This window comes from Antechinus flavipes, chromosome 2 (genome assembly GCF_016432865.1).
Source record: "Antechinus flavipes isolate AdamAnt ecotype Samford, QLD, Australia chromosome 2, AdamAnt_v2, whole genome shotgun sequence".
Taxonomy (NCBI): Eukaryota; Metazoa; Chordata; class Mammalia; order Dasyuromorphia; family Dasyuridae; genus Antechinus; species Antechinus flavipes.
The window spans coordinates 577,033,193-577,054,591 of record NC_067399.1 but is presented as its reverse complement, the minus strand read 5'-3'; the positions used below and the strand labels follow the sequence as shown (position 1 = coordinate 577,054,591).

General features: G+C 33.1%; 2 protein-coding genes across 5 annotated transcripts in view; one reads left to right on the top strand and one right to left on the bottom strand.

Moving 5' to 3' along the window:
• Nucleotides 1–21,399, bottom strand: part of HDGFL3 (HDGF like 3) — a 190,152-nt gene that overhangs the window by 73,247 nt on the left and 95,506 nt on the right. The gene's annotated exons all lie outside the window — the stretch shown is intronic.
• The window catches only part of TM6SF1 (transmembrane 6 superfamily member 1), a 54,487-nt gene that overhangs the window by 15,525 nt on the left and 17,563 nt on the right, over nt 1–21,399 (top strand). For 2 of the 4 annotated variants that reach the window (XM_051981184.1, XM_051981183.1), the window contains exons 4-9: nt 3,431–3,534; nt 4,408–4,490; nt 5,181–5,302; nt 6,887–6,991; nt 7,714–7,806; nt 8,014–8,133. In XM_051981184.1, coding sequence (XP_051837144.1) covers nt 3,431–3,534; nt 4,408–4,490; nt 5,181–5,302; nt 6,887–6,991; nt 7,714–7,806; nt 8,014–8,133 — 627 coding nt within the window. Of the gene's footprint in view, nt 1–3,430; nt 3,535–4,407; nt 4,491–5,180; nt 5,303–6,886; nt 6,992–7,713; nt 7,807–8,013; nt 8,134–10,314; nt 13,316–21,399 lie in introns of those variants that run through there. The other 2 variants (XM_051981185.1, XM_051981186.1) reach the window with 2 other exon arrangements.

Below are 21,399 nucleotides of genomic sequence, written 5' to 3'. Positions count from 1 at the left end.
CTCATTCACTCAATATACCCAATTTGTTGTCAAATCTTATCTATATCTTTGTAACATCTTAATTCTATGCCCTCTTCTCTTTACTCATGAAGCAAGCACTCATTAACTAATACCATATTCTATAATTGGCCCCCTGACTTCAAGTCTTTCTCCACTCTGGTCCATTCTCTAGTCACCTGCCAAGATGATTTTCTTAAAGTATAGGCTGATGACATGGACCCTCTGCTCAAGGAACTTCTGGGTTTCATATTATCTCTAAATTCAAATAAAAAGTCATTTGCTAGGAAAACATATATGAACTGATACAAAATGAAGTGAAGAGAACCATGAGAAAAGTTTATGATAGCAACGATATTGTAAAGACAAATTACTTTGAAAAACTTTGACCAATACAACTAAACATACTTCCAGACAACTAATTATGAGGCTTGTTTCCTACTTCCAGTTAGAGAGATAAAGGAGATTGTAGTTTCTGAAACTTTGCAAGTGCTTCTGTGTCACAGACAAGTTTAGAAGTCTGCTCTGCATCAGTGCCCTGAAGAGCAAGAAATGGCCTTTGGAAGTGCATATTGAACCAAGGCCAGAGAAAGCTGAAATGAGAATTTATCTGGAAATCAAGTCATGTCTGGACAAGGACTCATATAAAAGTCATGCTGCATTTGAATGTGAACTTGGTGGAACCAATGCTGTGTAATTTTTGAACCTATTCTCTCAGAGAATGAAGTTGTGTCAGGGAAGTATATATCCTTCCCTTATCTCCAAAGCTTTTTTGGAAAAATGGTATATATTCGTTATGCTATATATCTGATGTAAAAATATTACTTTGTAAAAATGTAAAAAATCCTGTTTGGCATTTAAAGCTCTTCATGGTCTTCTTTTCCAGTCATCCTACCCTGGATTGTTTCCATACATTCTGTGAGCTAGCAGTTTTAACCTACTTGGAGTTCCTGGAACATAATTCTCCATCTCCTTTGCCCTGAGTTCTTACCCCCAAATTTGTGTCAGCTTATTTTAGTTTTCCCGGTTTCCTTCCATTCTCAGCTCATTTGCTCCCTTCAGCAGGTGGCCTTTTCTGTTCTAAGAGAATTAGCAAATTCCCTCCCTTTTCAGATCACCTTTCATCCACTGTTATGTGTCCTTGCTTCCATCTTTTGTATAAGTCTTTTAAAAATCTAAGTTGTTTAATAAGTCCTTCTGTACTCATAGAAGTCTCTTTGGATCATTCACTTATTTTCTTTCTCATCAAAATTGTTGCTATTTTTCATTATTTCATTCTTAAGAGTATTCTATCACTTTAGGGCTTATTTTCCCCATTGAATTTTAGTGTAGGATCTACTTGTGCTTTCTCCAAATCCTTTGAAATGCCTTTTTTTTTCAGAATCTAGAGCATTTATCATTCTATTCCTAATTTTCACTTGATTCCTGGATTATTTCTAGTTTTCCTCTCCTCTATCACAAAATTTAAGAAGGAATGATCATTTTCTCATTCTCACCCCAGCAACATTTCCTCTATGTCCAGGAAAACCAGGAAGAATTTCCCCTCGTTGGTTTCTCTGCTTTTTAAAGAATGAAATGATTATTAAAACAGTTAAGAAATTACTACTTGCTCTGATTTTTGCTAAGAAAACTTCAGAAGTTTTCAGATAATTTAAGTCTCTTATCACTAGAGTACCATGCCTCTGTTCCTGGCTTGCAGTGTGTTTCCAAGTTCTTCATCTATTGTTCTTTTTGTCTAGGTGGTCTCTAGTATACTTCAGCAAAAATATCATTTGTTTCGGCCTCCATCGATGTTCTCACAACATCATGTTTACTATACTCTATTTCTTGGGCTTCTTCCTATAGTGTATTTTCTTAATGTACAATGTTACTTTGCCTCAATACCTGCTCACTTCTTTCCCTCACTTCACTCATACCACCACCATCATTTTACTTATCTTATTTGTTTTGATTGAATAAGATATACCTTCTCAAAAATATGTTACAATTATGGATCAATGTATTAAGATTCAGTAATATAACTTTGACAAAATTTGCTACTTTTAGGTAGATTCTCTGTTATTAATTGTTATCTATGTTGTTTTTACAAGCATCTAATGCCATAGTCCATTTTTGGATTTTGTTTGGTTTGAATCTCTGGGTGACTGCTGTTTTCCAGGATATACCTACTTTTATTTTGATTACAGACTAGCAATTTTCGATGTTATCTACCTTGATGGATATATGTAGTTTCCTCTCTCTCCTTCCTTTCCAGTTTAAAGTCCTTTTGATAAACTTTTCAAGATTCCAAGCAAATACAATTTTATCAACCTTTTAAAGGTATGCTCTATCCCTGGCCACTATTCTCATTCTTATATTTTAATATATGGTGAGTAAAGCCAGATCCCATTCAGAAATATCATTTTATGAACAATCTGTTCATTTGCTTCTATTTTTATAAAATGTACCTTTTTAAAGTGAGTGTTAGCAAGTGTCCCATTGATTTTGATTGGATAGTTATACACAGTAGTATATGCTACTGTTTTTGTTTCATGATGTTCTGTGATTGATTTTTAATAGATTTTAATGATTTTGTGTATATTAGTAGAGATAGCAGGAAATGAACTTGAATAATGTCTAGATTTCTCAGAAGCACACTAATGAAGAAAAATAGATATTGGCTTTGATTTCTTGTTGGAAAGGGACAGCTAGGTAGCACAGTGGATAGAGCATCAGCCCTGAAGTCAGGAGGACCTGAGTTCAAATTTGGCCTTAGATACTTAAACACTTCCTGGCTGTATGACCTTGGGCATGTCACTTAACCTCAAATGCCTCAGCCAAAAAAAAGAAAGGAGATTTCTTGCTGGGAAGTCTGTGACTAGAAAAATGTCTAGATTTGACAGGGGTTATTGTGGTCCTGTTACATAGTGAAGCATCTTTTTTTTTTTTTTCTCAAACCAAAAACAGATTTATTTAATGGCTATTTCCATATTTTTGGCTTGTCCATAGTGTTTTATTCTGGGACTGCTACTGTTATAACTATATTATCACTAATGATCATCATGGAAACCGGAATTTATATGTGTAATATAAGCATGTTATAAAGTAAACAATTCTATTACATAGACAAGTCCATGACAGAATCCAGTGCTAGTCACTCAAAAATAATTTGTTAAATTTTTGGTAGGGAAAAGGAAAGGTGATGAGAGGAATGAGAGAGACAGAGACAATGTATATAGTTGACCATATGTCCCCACATACATTCCTAAATCACAATGAATTTTGTTACAATAAATATTAAGAAAAATTCTTAATCCTATAGTATATGTTATGTAAAGCAAAACACATTATTAGTTAATAATGAAATTTTAATTAGCTAATTGTACACAATGATGAACTACATATCAATGTTGAATTCAGTTTTGAAATTGATTTTTTTTTCCATTTTCCTTAGGGTGAACCATATCTGAATACTGCCTATGGGCATATAATCTGTTATTGGGATGGTTCTGCTCATTATATGATGTATCTTGTTATGGTGGCAGCAATAGCATGGGAGTAAGTCTATTCATATATGTTTTTGAGTAAGTCTTCTCATATGTGTTTATACTGTTATTCTAATTTTAACATTTGTTACCTGCAAAGGAAATAAATATATACATATTTGCTTATGATAATAGCAAACTTTAAGGTTTGCAAAGTATTTTACAAATTTATCTCATTTTGTCCTTTATAACCCTGGGTGATTGGTGCTATTCTTATCCCCATTTTACAGATAATGAAACTGAGGCAAACAGAACCCATGTTTTCCTTTGTGCCACATAGTTGCCTTTGCTTAAACAAATGGAATATAAAAAGTATATGCACAGAGTTGGCTTTTAAGTCAGGATTTCATTCCTTTTCTCTTTTGTTCATTCTTTCAAGAGAAAGCTAGGCTTTTTCATTTATATTTTCATCTAGACTTGTGATTTCATCAGCAAAGAGTGCTTCAGATGTGAATAATCCTGCCACTGAAGCAATTCAGCAACTCCACTGCATATTATAATCTTACAGTACTGCCCTGAGGTTCTGAGACTGTCAGGGGAGAACTTGAGCCCAAGTCGACCAGACCTCAATCTAACCCACTGTACTGGCTCTCCTTTCTGTGATTTGCAAGTAAAATCGGTTTGATGATATAAAAAAAACTGCTTTTTCTCTCTTCTACTTTATTTATCATTCTAAAGAGGGCACTAAGACCCTGCCATTGTATACCATGGACTGAAATTGAATCTCATCAGTAATGTTCCATTATATTTGATTTGCCAGATTGGACATAGCAGGCCTCAGTAATTTACTAAGTAGAATTAAAATGGAAAACATTAATAATGCTCAGAGATTTCTTATCAGTAGCTTTCTAGGACTGGCGGATTAAATGAGGAATTTCTGTTGCAGGGAAAATTACAGATCGATTGGCTTGTACTGGGTTGGCTCTATTATTATGAGTGTTGTTGTCTTTCTTCCTGGAAACATTGTGGGTAAGTAACGTCATCTTAAGTTTCACTTCCCTTGTTCTTGAGAATGTAATTTATTTTATAGTTCTTACTATAGAATTAAATGGATTTTGTTTTATGTCCAAATTATCCTATAAAGTAAATCCTCTTTTTCTCTTTCAAAATTTCTTCCTTAAAACTACCTTTGAACAATTTTTAAGATATCTGAAAGATGATCTGCTACTAAAAATTTTCTGATTATTTAAAAAGCATGTAACTTCTTTACCATATGTTCCCAAAACAGGGCAAAATTGTTAATTACCTCCATTTTGGGCTTAATAAAGTGTTTACCTAATTGTGTTAATAAAATATTTTTCATGATTCTTTATTTTGAATTGAGAACTCAGTAGATATTTCAGTAACTCAAAGCTTATTTTTTAAATGAAAGTACTATTTGCCATTTTGGTAAATCAGGGCCTTCATAATACTTTTGCTATAGTAATAAGTTAGATAGAATTTGTATGCATATTTAAATGTTTTTAAACAGTTTAAATGTCAATACCATGTAATAGGGAAGGTTTTTTTTTTTTGTTTTAAGGTTTTTTTTTTGCTGAGGCAATTGGGTTAAGTGACTTGCCCAGGATCACATAGCTAGGAAATAATGTCTGTGGAGCATGTTTTTAATACATCTGTCATAATTTCTCTTTCTCTGTCTCTAATTTTTTTTTTAAACAGGAAAGTATGGAACAAGAATTTGTCCTGCCATTTTCTTAAGCCTGCCATATATTTGTCTTCCCATATGGGCTGGTTTCAGGATCTATAGACAACCAGCAGAAACATACAGCTACCCTTCAAAGGTGATCATTTCACATTTAAATAACTTATTCTTAATTCATGAGTTTCAATTGCATAGAACCATAAAATTATCTTGGGCTATTTTTGATCAAAACATTTTTCAGTTGTGTACTAATCACTGTGTACATAGTTATATATGTGAACTATACAATTTTGGGTTTGTGAGAATTGTTAAGAAGATCAAGACATTCAGATTATGTCTGATTTATTTGGGTTATTTTGAGTTGGATGTAATTTTTGATGAATCATGCACATGTGATTATATTTGTTCTTAATGTTCATCATCTTTCTGCATTTAATATAGCAGGAGCTATTTTGGTGTGCTTAATGTTATGAAAATTCTAAATTTTCATTTATTCATTCAATGTCTGGCTAAATTATTTTGCCTTTGTTCATTTACATTGTTCAGGGTAGTGTTAACCTAGGGTCATAGACTACTGCTGCCTCAAGGTCTAAGCAGCACTCAGAATTTCTGATTGAGTTTACTCCCTTGAGTTTAAAGGAGTTTGGTATAATAATCACATTAATCCAAGCTGATAGGTGGTTATATTGTGCATTATCTACAACACGATTTTTTATCTGGATTAATAGGGATCACTATCAGAATCTCAAGATCTTTTCTCTGCAAGGGAGTAGATCAAGAAGAGATCTGATTTAGCAGGGTCATATAGCTTTTCCCATAATTGGACAAAATGAGATCTTTTCAGTGAATACAGTTGCAAGTTATTATGATAGAAGAAGTTGAAAGGTTTTAATGGGTAAGCCCTCTTACAAGGCAGAATGGTCAGAGTAAATTGGAGTGCCATAAAAGTGAGTTCTAGATCAAAAGGGCTAGTAACATATATCCCAAGTAAAAGTGGTCAAGATTGACCTTTTAGCTATCACTCTATGGTCTCTGCAAAACAATTACATTCTTTTAAAAAAAATTCTCCCTTTAACTTTCTACTACAGATATAGATCAAGTTTTTTTTTAAAAAAAGCTATAAAATATAAATTTATTTTAAAATTTATTTCTTGGTTGGAAGAGACAATCAGAACTAAGTGACTTTTCCTCAGCTAGTAATAGTCTGAAATCATATTTGAACTTAGATCCTTCTCACTCCAGGGCCAGTGCTCTATAGCTGTACCATTTAGCTGTCCCCAAATATAAGTTTAATTTTTAAAAAAAGATTACTAAGGAGATGATTATTCATTGTGCAAAAGCATTAGCTATGAAAAATTCTGAACATGTGATTATAACAATATTGCTAGCACAGCATTAATCACAGTGTAGATATACATATATATGTATATCCATCTACATAGGTAAGCACACTTGCATGTAGATTGATAGTTATTTATCAATAACTACCATATGGGTAGATACTTTGAGACAAAGACATTTTTCATCTGGAAGAAACCTTTCAGTCTAGAGTCTTTATTTTACACTAGAAAAGATGATATAACATTCAAGTTCACAGCTAATTTGAAGCTTATGTGATTCTGAAAATCTTTTTGGAGGTTCTTTTAACAGTGACAATATATCAGACTTGTTCTCTTCTTTGGCTCTTTTAAACCCTGTCCTTTAATTACATGCTGTATTTTAGGTCCTTCAAGAAGCCCAGAAGAAGGGACTGCTAAGAAGACCATTTGATTTGATCTTTGTTATGTATCTCATCTTAGCAACAGGATTTTGCATATTTAGAGGTTTGGTAAGCATGAAAAATCTCAATAAGAGACTAACCTCAAATTTTAATATTTATGCTTTAAAATGAAAAGGAACATTTTCACCATAGTTTTAGATATATTATTAGAAATATACCTCTTATTGGAGCCCTGGACTTTTTTGAGGTCCACCATTTATTGAAAGACGCTTTTGTTCTAGGAAGTTTTGTGGGACAATTACCTCTGGGGGTAAATTGATAAGAGGGTATTGTTTGAGAAGCACTAGACATCCTGTTAGATTATGAGCTTCTTGAGGGTAAAGACTATCTTTTGCCTCATTTTGTAACACCAGTATTTAGCATAGTGCTTTACACATAGTAAGTGCTTCCCAAATGTTTATTGACTAATTGATTTTGTTCAGAAAGTTGTTCAAACTGTGATCTCTGCATAGAGTTGGAAGTTACTAGAGGCTCCTTTTCTGTTACATATGCATTGACTGGCAGTATTTTAAAATGACTCTTGGAAGCTAAATATCCTTTCATTTCCCACTCAGCCATTAACATACTTACTCTCCTTAGAATAAATTCAAATGTATCCTTATAGAAGATTTTCTTTTTTCATTCCTTGCTTTTGATCATCTGTGAGTTCCAAGTTTTTATAATGGATGAATAATTTATGACCTAAACACAACAAATTTAGCTTAATCAGCAGTACTGTGATCAGTGGGACAGGATTATGGCTTTAATGACAAAATTATTTGTGCTTGTAGATTGCTTTGGATTGCCCTGCTGAGCTCTGCCGACTATACATACAGTTTCAAGAACCCTACCTAAGAGATCCTGCTGCTTATCCCAAACTTCAGGTGATATAATTATGAAACGTAAACGAAGTATTCATGTAATGTTAAGTTTAAAAATGATAAAATGTTGTTGCATAGCAGGAACAACAGGTGAATTCTGTACTTTTAAAATCAGTATGAATCAAGTATTTCTCTCTCCAGATGACAAGGGCAGTGTTTTTGCGTGTACTGTATGAGTGATGATACACCTGTGTTTGTGTTTTAATACAGATGCTGGCTTATATGTTTTATTCAGTTCCATTTTTTGTGATGGCACTCTACGGCCTTATAGTTCCTGGATGTTCTTGGATGCCTGACATAACACTCATTCATGCTGGAGGACTAGCTCAGGTATTAAGATTATTCACTCAATGAAAACATTTTCTGATGCTTTTAATGTTGAATGGAGAAAAATTACATCACAAGGTCCGTGATTCCTTTTGAATTAAGTCTTTTTCAGTTGGGTCTGAATCTTTGTGATTCCTTGTGGGGTTTTCTTGGCAAATATACTGGAGTTGGTTTGCCATTTCCTTCTCCAGCTCATCTTAGAGATAAGCAAATGGAGACAAACAGGGTGAAGTGACTTGTTCAGAGTCATACAGCTAGTAACTGTCTGAGACCAGATTTGAACTCAAGAAAATTAGTATTCCCTCATGAGTCCAGGTTGGCACTCTATCCACTGCAATGTCCAGTAGCTCTTAAGTGCTGCCTTAACTAGTGCTGAAAAAGACCTTATTTCTATTTTTTACCAGCAAAGAATTTCTGAGTCCCATATCCCTATGCTCACTGAAAAGGGCTAAGAAATCTGATTTCTTGGGAAATTCATCTCCTGACTTACAGCTGTAGATAACTTGTGGGCTCAGGTTATTCTTCTCATTTTTTCTTAAATTCAAAGCTATATGTGGGAGGTTGGGTTTCCCCTCCTTGTAAAAATATGTTTTTATATTATTTTGAAGCTTTGGTAGTAAAACTAGAGAGATTCACTAATGACTGCCAGAGTAGCCCAAGCTTTAAAGAAGCACATAATTTATGATTGTACTAATGATTTTAGGCTTCTGGTTATGTTAGAAAGAAGGTGTGGCTTTTGAGATGGGATGATAATTTTCATATTTTTCCTCAGGGCTGGATTACTTATACTCTCCTCACACTGTAATAACATTTCTCATTATTTACATTTTACAACTATATATCCCTTCTCCACAGGAAGTCCTTCCACTTCTGGACAAAACAGAATCAGTGGTCCTTAAATTAAACAAATAGATTTTGTCTGCACTTTGCAATAAATAGACTTATTAACATATGAATGACTTTAAAAAATAAGAATGGTTCATAAACAGCAAAGCAAAACTGAGTCATTTCCACCAGTAGGTAACTGATTTATATGCTAATTTTGTTCTTCAATTTTTCTTTTTTTTTGTTCAAGCAAATATAAGTTCAGCAAAAAGTTATATGGATTTAGTTAACAATAGCATAGTAACAATGATGGCAATAAAAGGTATCCTGAAATTTGTGGGGGGTATTGAATTTAAAAAAAGATATTTTTAGAGCAGCAAGAGAAAATCTTAATATCCAAGCCATGTCTTGATTTACAAATTAAAACGTGAATCACAAATGCTAAAAGAATTAATGAAGCTTCCAAAGTCCTCTATCATTTTCGCACTCTTGCAGCTTGGTTTAATGTAGTTTCCCAAGGTGCTTAGTTTACAACTTCAGGAAGAGTTCAAGAATTATTCTGGTTCTAGACATTCATTTAATCACAAATTAAGTCGTAAAAGATTAAACTATTTGTGCCTATATTTGTGAAGAAGTAGCAGCAGGCCACTTAACTTTAAAAGTCTTTATGATGAATTTTGGCCAAATTGAATCATATTTTTTCACCCAGATCCGTTATTTTTATTATACTTGTCAGTAAGTCACTTTATAGTAAGTGGAACTGAATGAAAATTGAACTGTTATTATCCCTTCAAATTAACTTTTCAATATTTGATTAAACACATGCATAGTTTTTTAGGTAGTTGTCATCAGTATGTGGTTTTGCTTTTCAAAAAAAATTAATTTAATATCATAACATTAATTAGGACTTCTGGAAGCAGCAAAACAATTTTACAACTTTCATGCTAATTCCCAGCTCTGTCAGAAAGTTTCATATGCATAAAGGACAAAAGCATTTTCTTGAGGGCCATAGCCTGTATTTTGAGAACTTATACTATTTATTATAAATGTGTGTAATAAGGGCTCAAGAACAGGCTTTCCTCTTATTTTATCTTAGATGAGTTTTTCAGACATTTTTTTGGACCCAAGTTTGACCACATTAGGAATACTTAATTACTTAAGAGATTGACAATAATCTCTTATTAATCTATTTTTATATATATTTATTTATATTTATATATATATATAATAATCTATTATTATAATAATAAATTATATTTCTAACTGATGTGGTAATTTACAACTATTGCATGGCTGTCAAAAAACCTTCCAAAATAACCACAGAAGATTTTGGGTTTTGTATTCCTGTGTATTTTTCAGCTTCCTTGAGGGATTAGAAGTATCTAAGAAAGCAAGTTTGGTCAAATCCTTGGGAGAGAGTTGTTTCTCAACAATCATGATTTGAAAACTGGGCACATTTCCCTACTTGTAGTTCCCCTCCACTCTGATGTCTTCTTAGAGCCCACAAAAATAAAAGTTTTTGTTGATATGTAACATTAAAAAAAAAAAAAAAAACTTCTTCTTTCACTAACTTCCTCTCTCCAACTCCACCCTACACTTTTGTTCTAATGTGCCTAAAAATACAGAACTGTTCTTAAAAAAAAAACCCCACCAAAACCCTCCCTAAAAACCTCTCAGAAACAAAATCTTTGTTCATAAGTGTGAAAGCAAAGTTTTGTATTTTCTTTAAGACAGATAAGATGGATGATTTTGAAACAAGAAAGCTAGCTAGCACTACAGGTCACACATTCAATGATATGTCAGAGTGAGCTATGGTAAAAAATTAAATAGAAATTAAAAAAATTCTTTTGGGCAGATCATTGAATCTTTAAATCAAAGGACTCTTACAGGTCATATATTCCAAAATCCTGCTCAATGCAAGAGAAATTCCTTTAGAAGTCCCTGAAGGAACCATTGTGCATATTACTTATGCTGGGGAATTCACTACTTCTCATAGTATATTAATTTTATTATTGGGCAGCTATAAATTTTTAAAATTATTAGCTATGAAAATTATAGGACAGAACCTTAAACAAATTTAAAATAACCCCATTCTTTTTCAACCTAAAATAGATCTTAATTTATTTTCAAATATTAAATATCCAAGAAGAAACTTCAAAAAAGAGATTCATGAGTATGGTTATAATTTTGAGTTCATAACATGTTTTTCTTTCTCTTTGACAAATAATTATAATTATTAAAAAAATAATTCATTATATCAGAAAAGTGTTCCTTTCCTGAAGGTGAACATTAAATGAACAAAGGAATAGGTTTTATTTTGTTTTGTTTTAAGAACAAGTGAATAATGGACATTTTGATAAAGGGATAAAAAAAAAAATCTCCTTTCAAACACAAACTTTCCAATAATCTCTTCCAGGCCTCATTCTAGGCAATGTTGTAAAGTCAGTTACATTTATCTTTGGCTCCCCAACCTCCCCTTTTGGAGCAATTATCCTCTCCTTTTGGCATATTCTTTCCTTTCTGATTCTGCTTTCTCCCCATCAAGGAGCACAGAGCACTCCTCTTTACTTTATTCATCAAAACCAGTTTTCAGTAAAGGATCTAGTAAATGCATTCTTATTTAGTATAAAGTACTTCATGTGTTGCTTCTCCTGGAGTTTTTTTTTTTTTTTTTTTTTAATTTTAACTGAGGACAATAGAGGGGATTATGGAATTTCCAGTATCAAGTGTCAGTTTTAGCAGAGGTACTTTCCTAGTGTCCCAAAATCATATCCTATTAGCAACTGACTGCTAAACCAGTGTAGTGATTATTTTTTGTTCTTTTTTACCCTTGTAATTGGGTAAATGGACTGAAACTTGACTGGTTAGAGAACATTATATATTTTTTGAATGCTTTTAGACAAGTTCTCATTTATTTTAGCTTCCACAGTGTTGCTATGGTGTGTCAAAAATTAGTTCAACATCTCTGACAAGCATTTATCCAGTGCCTTCTTTAAACAACAGGACATGCTAGACAAATCAATTCTGGTCTGCTATAAGATAGCTCAGTATTACAGAATCCAATCCAAGTTGTGGCATATAATTTGATATAAAATCTATTTGGAGTTGTGAATGATGCTAGCAGATATCAAACAATAAAGGCTCCTGTGGACTTGTTTCCTTCTGGTATCTAAGCTGCCATTAAAAAAAGATCTCTAGACTGAGAAATGTGGCTTCTGTTTTTGCCTTCCCCAGATAGTCTTTTGAGTTTGGGCATAATACACAATTTGCATCTTAGTTCCTTATCGATAAATTGAGGCTGCCACTGCCTGTATAATATAAAATGTTTCTGTATAATGTTATAGGTATAAAATTATACATAGAACTTCCTAATCTCAAAAATTGTAAAAATTATGAAGTATATTAGAATCTTTAGAAAGAACAATATGCTTTTATGATTCCATATTTTCTACTTCTTATCTCCATATTCTGCATTTTTTGGATATAGTAATAACTGCTGTTTAGTGCCTTTTTTAAAAAATGGAAAACATATATACCTTGATAGCTCTGTGAACTCATTGATATGGACACTTCTTCCAAAGGTACAGATCAGAATCCATCTGTTCTTTATTTTGCTCTATGAATCTTTTGCATGTCCTCCTGTAGAGCCTGAAGTAGGAGTACACAGCATTCTGCAGGCCCTTTAGATTTCATAAAATGACTAATGGGAGGATATACCTTATACATTAGTTATCTTTTGGTCTTGCTGCATGACCGGCTCACTGCCTTTTGTGCTCATATGTCTCTAATGATGTCCTTCACTGGCAAAATTTCCAATCTAGTAATGACCACCATCTACCACCAATGTAATTCCTCAAAACCAATCCTGCCTGCTCTATTCCTTATATTCCCCTCTAAGTTCAATTATGGCTCTATAATTTTTTAGATACATGCCTTAGATACATGCATTGATGAACCAGATCTATAAATTGTGCAGATCAATGAACTCCTTATCATACTCTGAAAAGTATGCATTCTTTATTCAATTGAGTTTTCCTCTATAAAACTTATTAGAGTGATTATGCATCTCATAATATTCTGGGGTCTGCTGCAATCAGCACAATGTTATCCCCAAACAGAAGCATCTAGAGAACCTCACTGTTTAAAGGGACTCTGAACTGCATTCCAAGACTGCAGTAGACATCTTTAGCAAGTATAAACTGTCTGTCTGATTTATGTCTCACTTGATTTTGATAACTGGAGATCTTTAGATAGTCATCTCTATTATATCTTGTATGATTCTTGAATGATTCTGACATGTTCATGGGACACATCTAGTAGTGTTGTTAACAAACATTAAATGCAGTGTGATCTTCTACAATTTGTGTCAATTGTGATTATAAACGATATGGTTGGCTTTAGAATATTGTGGCAAAAGTCTTACCTGTTTTCTTATAAGGGATGGTCTTGATGGGAATAGATGAACATTTTATAGAGAGGAGAAAATAGGCATACAGGTTGTCAGTAATTGGCAGACCTCTAGTTATCAATTTTTATTGCTCAACTTTTTTTTTTTAAGTTATAATAGGGTCCAAATAGTTTCCAGGTCATTGATATTCTCTCTTCTTTTAGATATTTGAAGGAAAAATTCAGCTTCTTTTACCATCTTTGGTCTTTAGTACCAATTTTCCTTCTTCATATGGCATATTGAGGGCTCTGATGTCCAAATGTGGTAGTCCCACTGCCACTGATAAAGAGATTTTCATGACTGTAGTATTGGATTTCTACAATGATATAGAAATAACTCTACGAAATATTTTACCCTAGGCAAAGAACAGTAGAAATCTCTTTCCCCTGAATTACATATGAGAACTTTTTTCAATCTAATGGACATTTCGTCTACTTCATAGACCTGTTCAGCTAGCTAAATACAGAACGAGGCAGACTAGAACAAACACTACTTAAAGGTAAAGGAAAAAGAGGATTCTGGGAAGATGGTGGAGTAGGTCAGAAAATTTCAGACTTTCAGATCTCCCCCCTAAACAAGACAAAATAACTCCTCAGGAAGAACAAAAACAAACAAGAATAAGGCAGAAGAGGTATCTTCCTGGGACAACTGGAGAAGATCTGAAGAACCTTACCAGGATATTAGTTTGGCTCGTGTGAAATGTAAACGCTTCCAAGCTATTTCCCACAAGCAGTGAGCCCTGGGACTAGCTGGAATGAGAAGTAGCTTTGTTTATCCTCAGTGATTAGAGTGTTCATATTCTAGACAACGTGGGGCATCTGAGTCTGAGCAGGGGGAGATTGAGGAAACTTCTACTGATTAGGGATATTGAGTCCAGCTCACACTCCTGGTGAGTGCAGGGCAGGAACACTGGTTGATGTGGACACTTACAGGAGATCAGAGTTCTTGGTTTTAGGTTGGGGACAAATGAAGGAGAACTTGAGGCTAGAGGTACCTTTCCCCACACTTCTTCCTCAGTCCTTCTTACCCTACAGAGTAATGTCAAATGGTCACCTACCCAAAAAGAATTCAAAGAATTCTTGAAAAGACTTTTAAAATTAAATAAGAGATTGAGAAAAAAAATCCAAGAAAAACAAGATTATGAAAAGAAAGTCAACCAACTAGAAAAGAAGATCCAGCATCTTAAGAAAATGATTTCTTGAAAATTAGGGGCAAGATATAGTCTGTGAAGTTATATATATCAAGAAATAATAAAACAAAATATAAAGAATGAAAAAAATAGAAGATAATGTAAAATATCACCAAAAAGAAAACAACTGATCTTAAAAACAGATCAAGAAGACAAAACATAAGAATAATCAGGCAAACTGAACACTATGATACAAAAAAAAAGAATTTGATATGTTAAGGGCCATGCCTAAGTGAAGGGGCAGGTCAACTCTCCGAGAGCCTCTACAGCCGTGAATCTTAACACTTGAAGGAGTTACAAATTAGCCTTTACTGACACAGGTGGTGCTTGTGGATTGGGAATGAAATAAATTGGAGGCAGAGGGAAGAGGAGAGAGGTCAGAGAACAGCAATTTCCTCTCTGTCTCCTTGTATTATTATCATACTCTCACATGAAGAGAAACATTCTACAAGTCTGAGTTAGACCTCCAGCAGCCACTGGCAGGTTGCTTCCATATTGCAACATTGATATAATACAAGAAATAATTACAGAAAATTGTCCTGAATCACTAAAACAAAAGGGAAAGTACAAATAGGAAAAAAACTACCAATCATTATCTGAAAGGGATCCTATGAAGAAAAAAATCTACAAGAACAAAATGGCCAAATTCTGAAGTCCCCAGGTCAAAGAGAAAATTATTATGAACAAGAAAAAAACAATATAAATACAGTGGAGCCACAATTAGAATCACACAAGATCTAGTAGCACCCATATTAAAAGACCACAGGTCTTGGAACACTATATATCGAAGAACAGAACTGGGATTGTGGCCAAATATATCATGACCAGAAAAGTTAGGTATAATTCTGAATGAAAAAAATGAATATTCAATGGATTGCCAGATTTTCAGGATTTTGTTGCAAAAAGACCTGAACTTAACAGAAAATTTGCCATACAAGATCTAACAGAAACGTAAGGTGAATCTCAAAGACTAATTACAAAGGACTCCATAAGGACAGTTTATGTTTTATACATAGAAATATAAATCGTACATTTCTATGTAAGATTTCATTAGCAGTTTGAAAGAAAAATTGGAGTAGATCTGGGGATAAGTAGGTGGTGTGGTAAATAAAGTATCAGGCCTGGATTCAGGAAAACTCATTTTGGTGAGTTTAATTTTGGCCTCAGACACTTAGTGGCTATGTGAAGCTTGGCAAGTTACTTAATCATGTATGCCTCAGTCTTCTAATTTGTAAAATGAGCTGGAGAAGGAAATAGCAAACCATCCCAGTATCTTTGACAAGAAAACCCCAAATGACAACATGAAGAGTAGAAATAGAGCTGAGAATGATGTGATTCTAAAAAGCAAAAAATAACTGTCTAGAATGGGGAGGAAGGCAGGTAGTTCTGGAACTCTACTCTTATTAGGAATGGGTTAAAGAGGGAACACTACATAAATATATATCTTGAAAGATATAAAAGTTCTAAACTCAGAAAGAAATAAGTTTAGGGAGAGGGGATGACATAGGGGAAGAATTTTTAGAGGGAACTCTATTCACATCAGATCAGAGTTAGACTACAACACATACATTTAGAAGGGAATATAAGTCTTCAAATTTTATAAAGAAATAAGATTGAGGGAATAGGATAAGAGGGGGTTTAGATTAAGGGAACAGGATAAGGGTGGGGAGAGAGGATATAGGAGAGATCTTTGGAGGGGGAGTAGATTAAGTTATAGGAAAAGAAGGAAGCAGGTGGAAGTAAAGTAAAGGAATCAGGACATATAGAAAACAAGAGATACACACAAATATAATGATAAAGATCAGGAATAGAATATTTTAGGTAAATAAAGCAGGGGTAGTAATTGTAATTTCAGGCAAAGTTAATTTAGTCAAAAGAGAAAAATAGAGAAACTACACTATATGTCAACCATATTAATATCTATTTAGACCACTTAAAATAACTAAACAGCATAAGGTTGGAATATTGCTCTGATGTTGGAAATGATAAGTTGGTAGAGTTAGAAAAATATCAAAAGTCTTGTATTTAGGAAAGAAAATGATACCTACCTTCAGAGAAATAGAGGACAAATAAGCATAATACAGTCTTATATAGATGTATACAAACATATATACATATAGATATATATGTATACTAATGTGTATATATACATGTATGTATATAAATATGTATGTGTGTGTATATATATATCTGTGCCTAATTACAGCTTGGGGGGAGGAAGGGAAAGTAAAAAGTAAAAACTGCACAGCATAGAACAAAAGAAAACCTACAAAGAAGGAAAGAAAAGATAGACAGCTCTAAACATAGTGTGTAATTTTTTTATTATATAGATTCTCTTGAAACAAATTTATTGCTTTATAATTTGAATCCTCTCATGTTCTACTATATCCATGGTATTTTCTTTTGCATTTGTTTTAAATAAAGAAAAATAAAAAAGATAAAGGAAGGACCCAAATCAGTGCCAACTTGATAAATTTCAGTCAGTAAATGTGTTTACTTAAGAAGTTAATTTTTTTATCCAGTGACTAGCTTTATCTGATCTGTCATCATCCATCATTCAGAAATAAGTTGGCTTTGGCGGAGTACTAATATCACCATAGAAAAAGGATCACCTATTCCAATGGGTTTCTTTCATAAGATCTATTTTTATTTATTTTGTTTTATTTTGAAGTTTGAAAAAATAAAAAAAAACTCAGAGCTTAAATATTTAAGATAAATTTTACAAATTAGATGGCCATTGGGTTTACAGTGGCTTAAAATACAGAATTAAAGGGACTGGTCAGAGATGAAGTCTAGCTAACAAAAACTTGTCTGGAATCTTGAAAATCCATTTGAAGCAAAAAGAAAAAAAAAAGGTTAAAAAAAAGTTTGAAAAGGGAGAGAAGATTGCTTATGTATATCTATCAATAGTTAGAAGAATAGGAGTAGAGTCACCTGTTCTCTATTGGGAGTCACCTGCTGATGTAGGAAAAGGCAAATAACTTCTAGTATCATTACCAAGAAACCCCATATGGAGTCATGAAGCATTAGACAGGTTTAAACAACTACTCCAGAGGAAACAAAATTCAAGAATGGATCAGTACTCAAATCTATATGCTTAGATATTTATGCACAAATGTATCAAATATGAATAACAAGATTTAATTGAGATATTAAAAATTAAGTTTGACCTTACAAGTATTGTTGAACTTAATTATAACACTGAAAGGATAAATTTAATTTAAAAATCAGGTGAAAGTGGTTTTTTTGAGAGTGTAGGGGTGGAGAATATTGTATATTGAGGATATATTGAGGAAATTCAGGAATGGAAGATGGAGGCATAGACATAGTAGAGAACATTTAGGTGAGGATGGAGGAGAGGTGCAATGAAAACTAAGTTTTTCTTTGGGTCATAACTACAGACCACTTGAATAAAAGAGGAAATAGATGAAGAGTTTAGGGAAAAGATTTTAGGTATTATATAATAGTGCTGAGAGATTTAAATTATCTGGAATCTGGAGTCTTAACCAAAAACACAGCAACTCATTATTTTCTGACATGTTTTACTGACAATTTCATCATTTTAATTGTGGAAGACTGAGCCCCAAAAGGGAAATTCTAATGGAGATCTAATTCTCACTAATTGAACCAATTGCTGGAGTAGAAATGAGGAGAACCTTGAGAAGAAGAAATTCTATTTTAGCATTCCAGTTAGAGAAAGAAATTAAATGAAATATAATCTTATGTATGGCCTGGAATTTACAATAGCAGATTTTAAAGAATTGGGAGAACCTCATGGCCACAAAGACTAACATTCTATATGGGTTGTCAGCCTAAGAGGGATAGCAAAGTTCTTGGGAACAAAATTCTGAAAACAAAGAGAAATAGTACCAATGAAGAGGGAAAGGTATTTTGTTTTTGTCTTTAAAGATTATGCATATAAGACTCACCAACCAATTCTGGGTAGGTGTGGGGAAGAGGTATAAGAAAGTAAACTAAAGTCAAGTCTACAAACTAAGACCAATTAACTTGATTTTGATTTCTGGCAGAAATTCTTAGATGAATTATTATTAATAGGTGAAGGAAAGGGAATAAACATCTACATAGTATATAGTATAGTACCTATTGAGAGCCAAGGATTGCGCTAATATTTTTTTTGCTAATATTCTCTAATTTAATTATCATAACAACTCTTTGAGGGAGGTACTTTTATCATCCCCATTTTACATTGTGAAAACTAAGGCAGAAGTGACTTTCCCAGGATCACACAACCATTAAGTGACAGGAAAAGAATATTTGGTAAAGATTTAGAAGAGCTGGTTATCACAATAAGCATGACTTTACCAAGAAAAGTTTAGCTTCAATTAGGTTTTTTTTGTTTTTGTTTTTGTTTTGTTTTGTTTTTTTACAAAATATCTAGACTAAGTGAATATATATATGTATATTATTTATCTAGATTTTAGTTAAACATTTGACATTCTTTTGTTATGCCTTTGCCTTTGGCCAACATAGGTCTTAAGTGTACTAGACAATAGTACAGTTAGGTAGCATCAAAATTGATTGAATGTCTGTAACCAAAAGATAGTTATTATTTTCCATAGAAAAGTGGAAATGCCCCCGGTATCTATGCTTGGCTCTGCATTGTTCATTGTTTTTATCAGTATCTTCAGTGATTGCACGGAATTTATCAGATTTCCCCTTTGGTGGGACATTGTTGGGAAGTATGACTCACATTGAATTACAAGAGTTCAAATTCAGAAAGACCTCAACAGGCAAGGAGTATCCTGGGAGAAATCTAAAGGCAGAATAAAATATGGATAAACATAAAGTCTTACAATTGGATTTAAAAGGTCAGCCTTACAAGTACAAGGTGGAAGAGACACTGCTAGATAGCACTCAGTCTACAAAAGAATTCCATACACTTTAGATGAGTTAACAGTGTGATATAGCTGACAGGAATGTTGACATGATTTGGTCTTCAATTAAGAAAGGAATAGTTGCTTGGATAAGTAAAGCTGGTACATTTGCATTTTGGCCTGGTAAGAACAGATCTGGAGTGCTGGGTTCAATCCTGGGCACTGAAGAACGTTGGGAAGCTGAAAAGCTTCTGAGAGCAACCAATGTATATAAGTGTATAAATATGTATCTATAGAGATATACACTCATGGTGTGTTCATTTTATATATACACATATAATAGCATATTATGTGTAATATGTACTATAGGTTAATACAAGCAGCATATTGATAAAGTACATTAAGTTCATATCATACAAGAAAAAGTTGAAAGAACTCTAGGGATTGTAGCTCACAGAAGATTTAGGGAGGAGGACTTGATAACTCTCATCAAATGTTCCAAGACCTATTGTGGAAGAGAAGAAATACACTTATTTTCTTTAAGGTATAGGAGAAGTGGATAAAATTGTAGAAAAACGAATTAGTGGGTTCCCCCTCACAGGAGAACTTGTTGACTACACTATATACTCCATGGATTCCTATTCATGGATCAGGTAGGTCTCTGAAGTGCCTTTCAACTCTGAGACAATGTTTCTATGTTACAGGCACTTTTTCAAGTTATTTCACTTGGAATTCCAAGATAAGAACCTTAGAAGATAATTCTTTAAATAAATTCAAGGTGTTTAGTTGAATACAAATTTAAAGAACCCATTTTTTATCCCTGAGAAAACTGAAAGTTATAGTATTTTCTACCATAGTGGGTCCACTTGGTTTTTTCCATGGAGCATAATCAAAAGATGAAAGTTAAGTAGGCCATGTGTTATTTTTATATTAAAATGTGAATTATCTTTATATAACTTTGCCTACTGCTTATTCTGGCTGTACAGTATTTGATTACTTTTTCCAAGTTGAAATTAAAATCCTACCTCTTCTTTGAAGGTTTCTATTTCTTGCTCTCTCAATATATAGTTTATACAGAATAGGTGCTTAATAAATATTTGCTCAAATTTCTAGGCATTTCTTGTCACTGCTTCATTATAATCGAGCTAGATTCCTATAACTGAAGCAGAGACACTATAAAGGGTGGTAATGTTTAGAGCAAAATAAAGCACGAGAAGGATGCCAGAGGGTAACCTTTACTAGGCCAAAATTTGCACAACTGTGTTTTAGAACTTAGAATAGACAGATGGTTGACATGTGGGTTGGATAGGGAACTGATATCCAAATAGTAACAGAAAGTGATATCATTGTGAATTGTAAGGGAAAAAAAGCCAACCCAGGACAAACCAAATAAAACTTGAATCAACAAAATTAAACCAAGATAAAAATTACCATAGGCAATAATTTTAGGGAATCCTTTCATATTCACAATTGTGGATTCCAAACAAACAGCTATTTTCTTACTGTAGGAGTGAAGTTTCTCCAAATCTGGTTGATAAACATTCTACCCTGCTTGGTAACTGACTAATGGAATCATTTTGTAGGTATTTATTAATTTAAAAAATCAGCAGAAATGTATATTTTCTGTTGTTCTCCAAAGAAATTGTCATTTTATATTTTTTCCTAATATAAATAATTAATATAACTGAATAAATTAAACAGAAGTCAATATTTTGACCACAATCCAGGCTAAGAACCAGTATTATTTTTCACAATTTAGAAATAATGAAAATCATCATTCTATCTGTGAAATGAATTAATTAATTTGAAAGTTGTGAAGATAACCTGTGCACGTGATTACTTTGGAAATTAAAGAAGCCAGAAAAGAAAAGTACAATGACTTCAGCAGAGCAACTAAGATTAACTGGTTAATCTGCTCATTTATTTCATATTATTATGGTTGCATTATTTATTAATTTCTTCCTGATCCTATG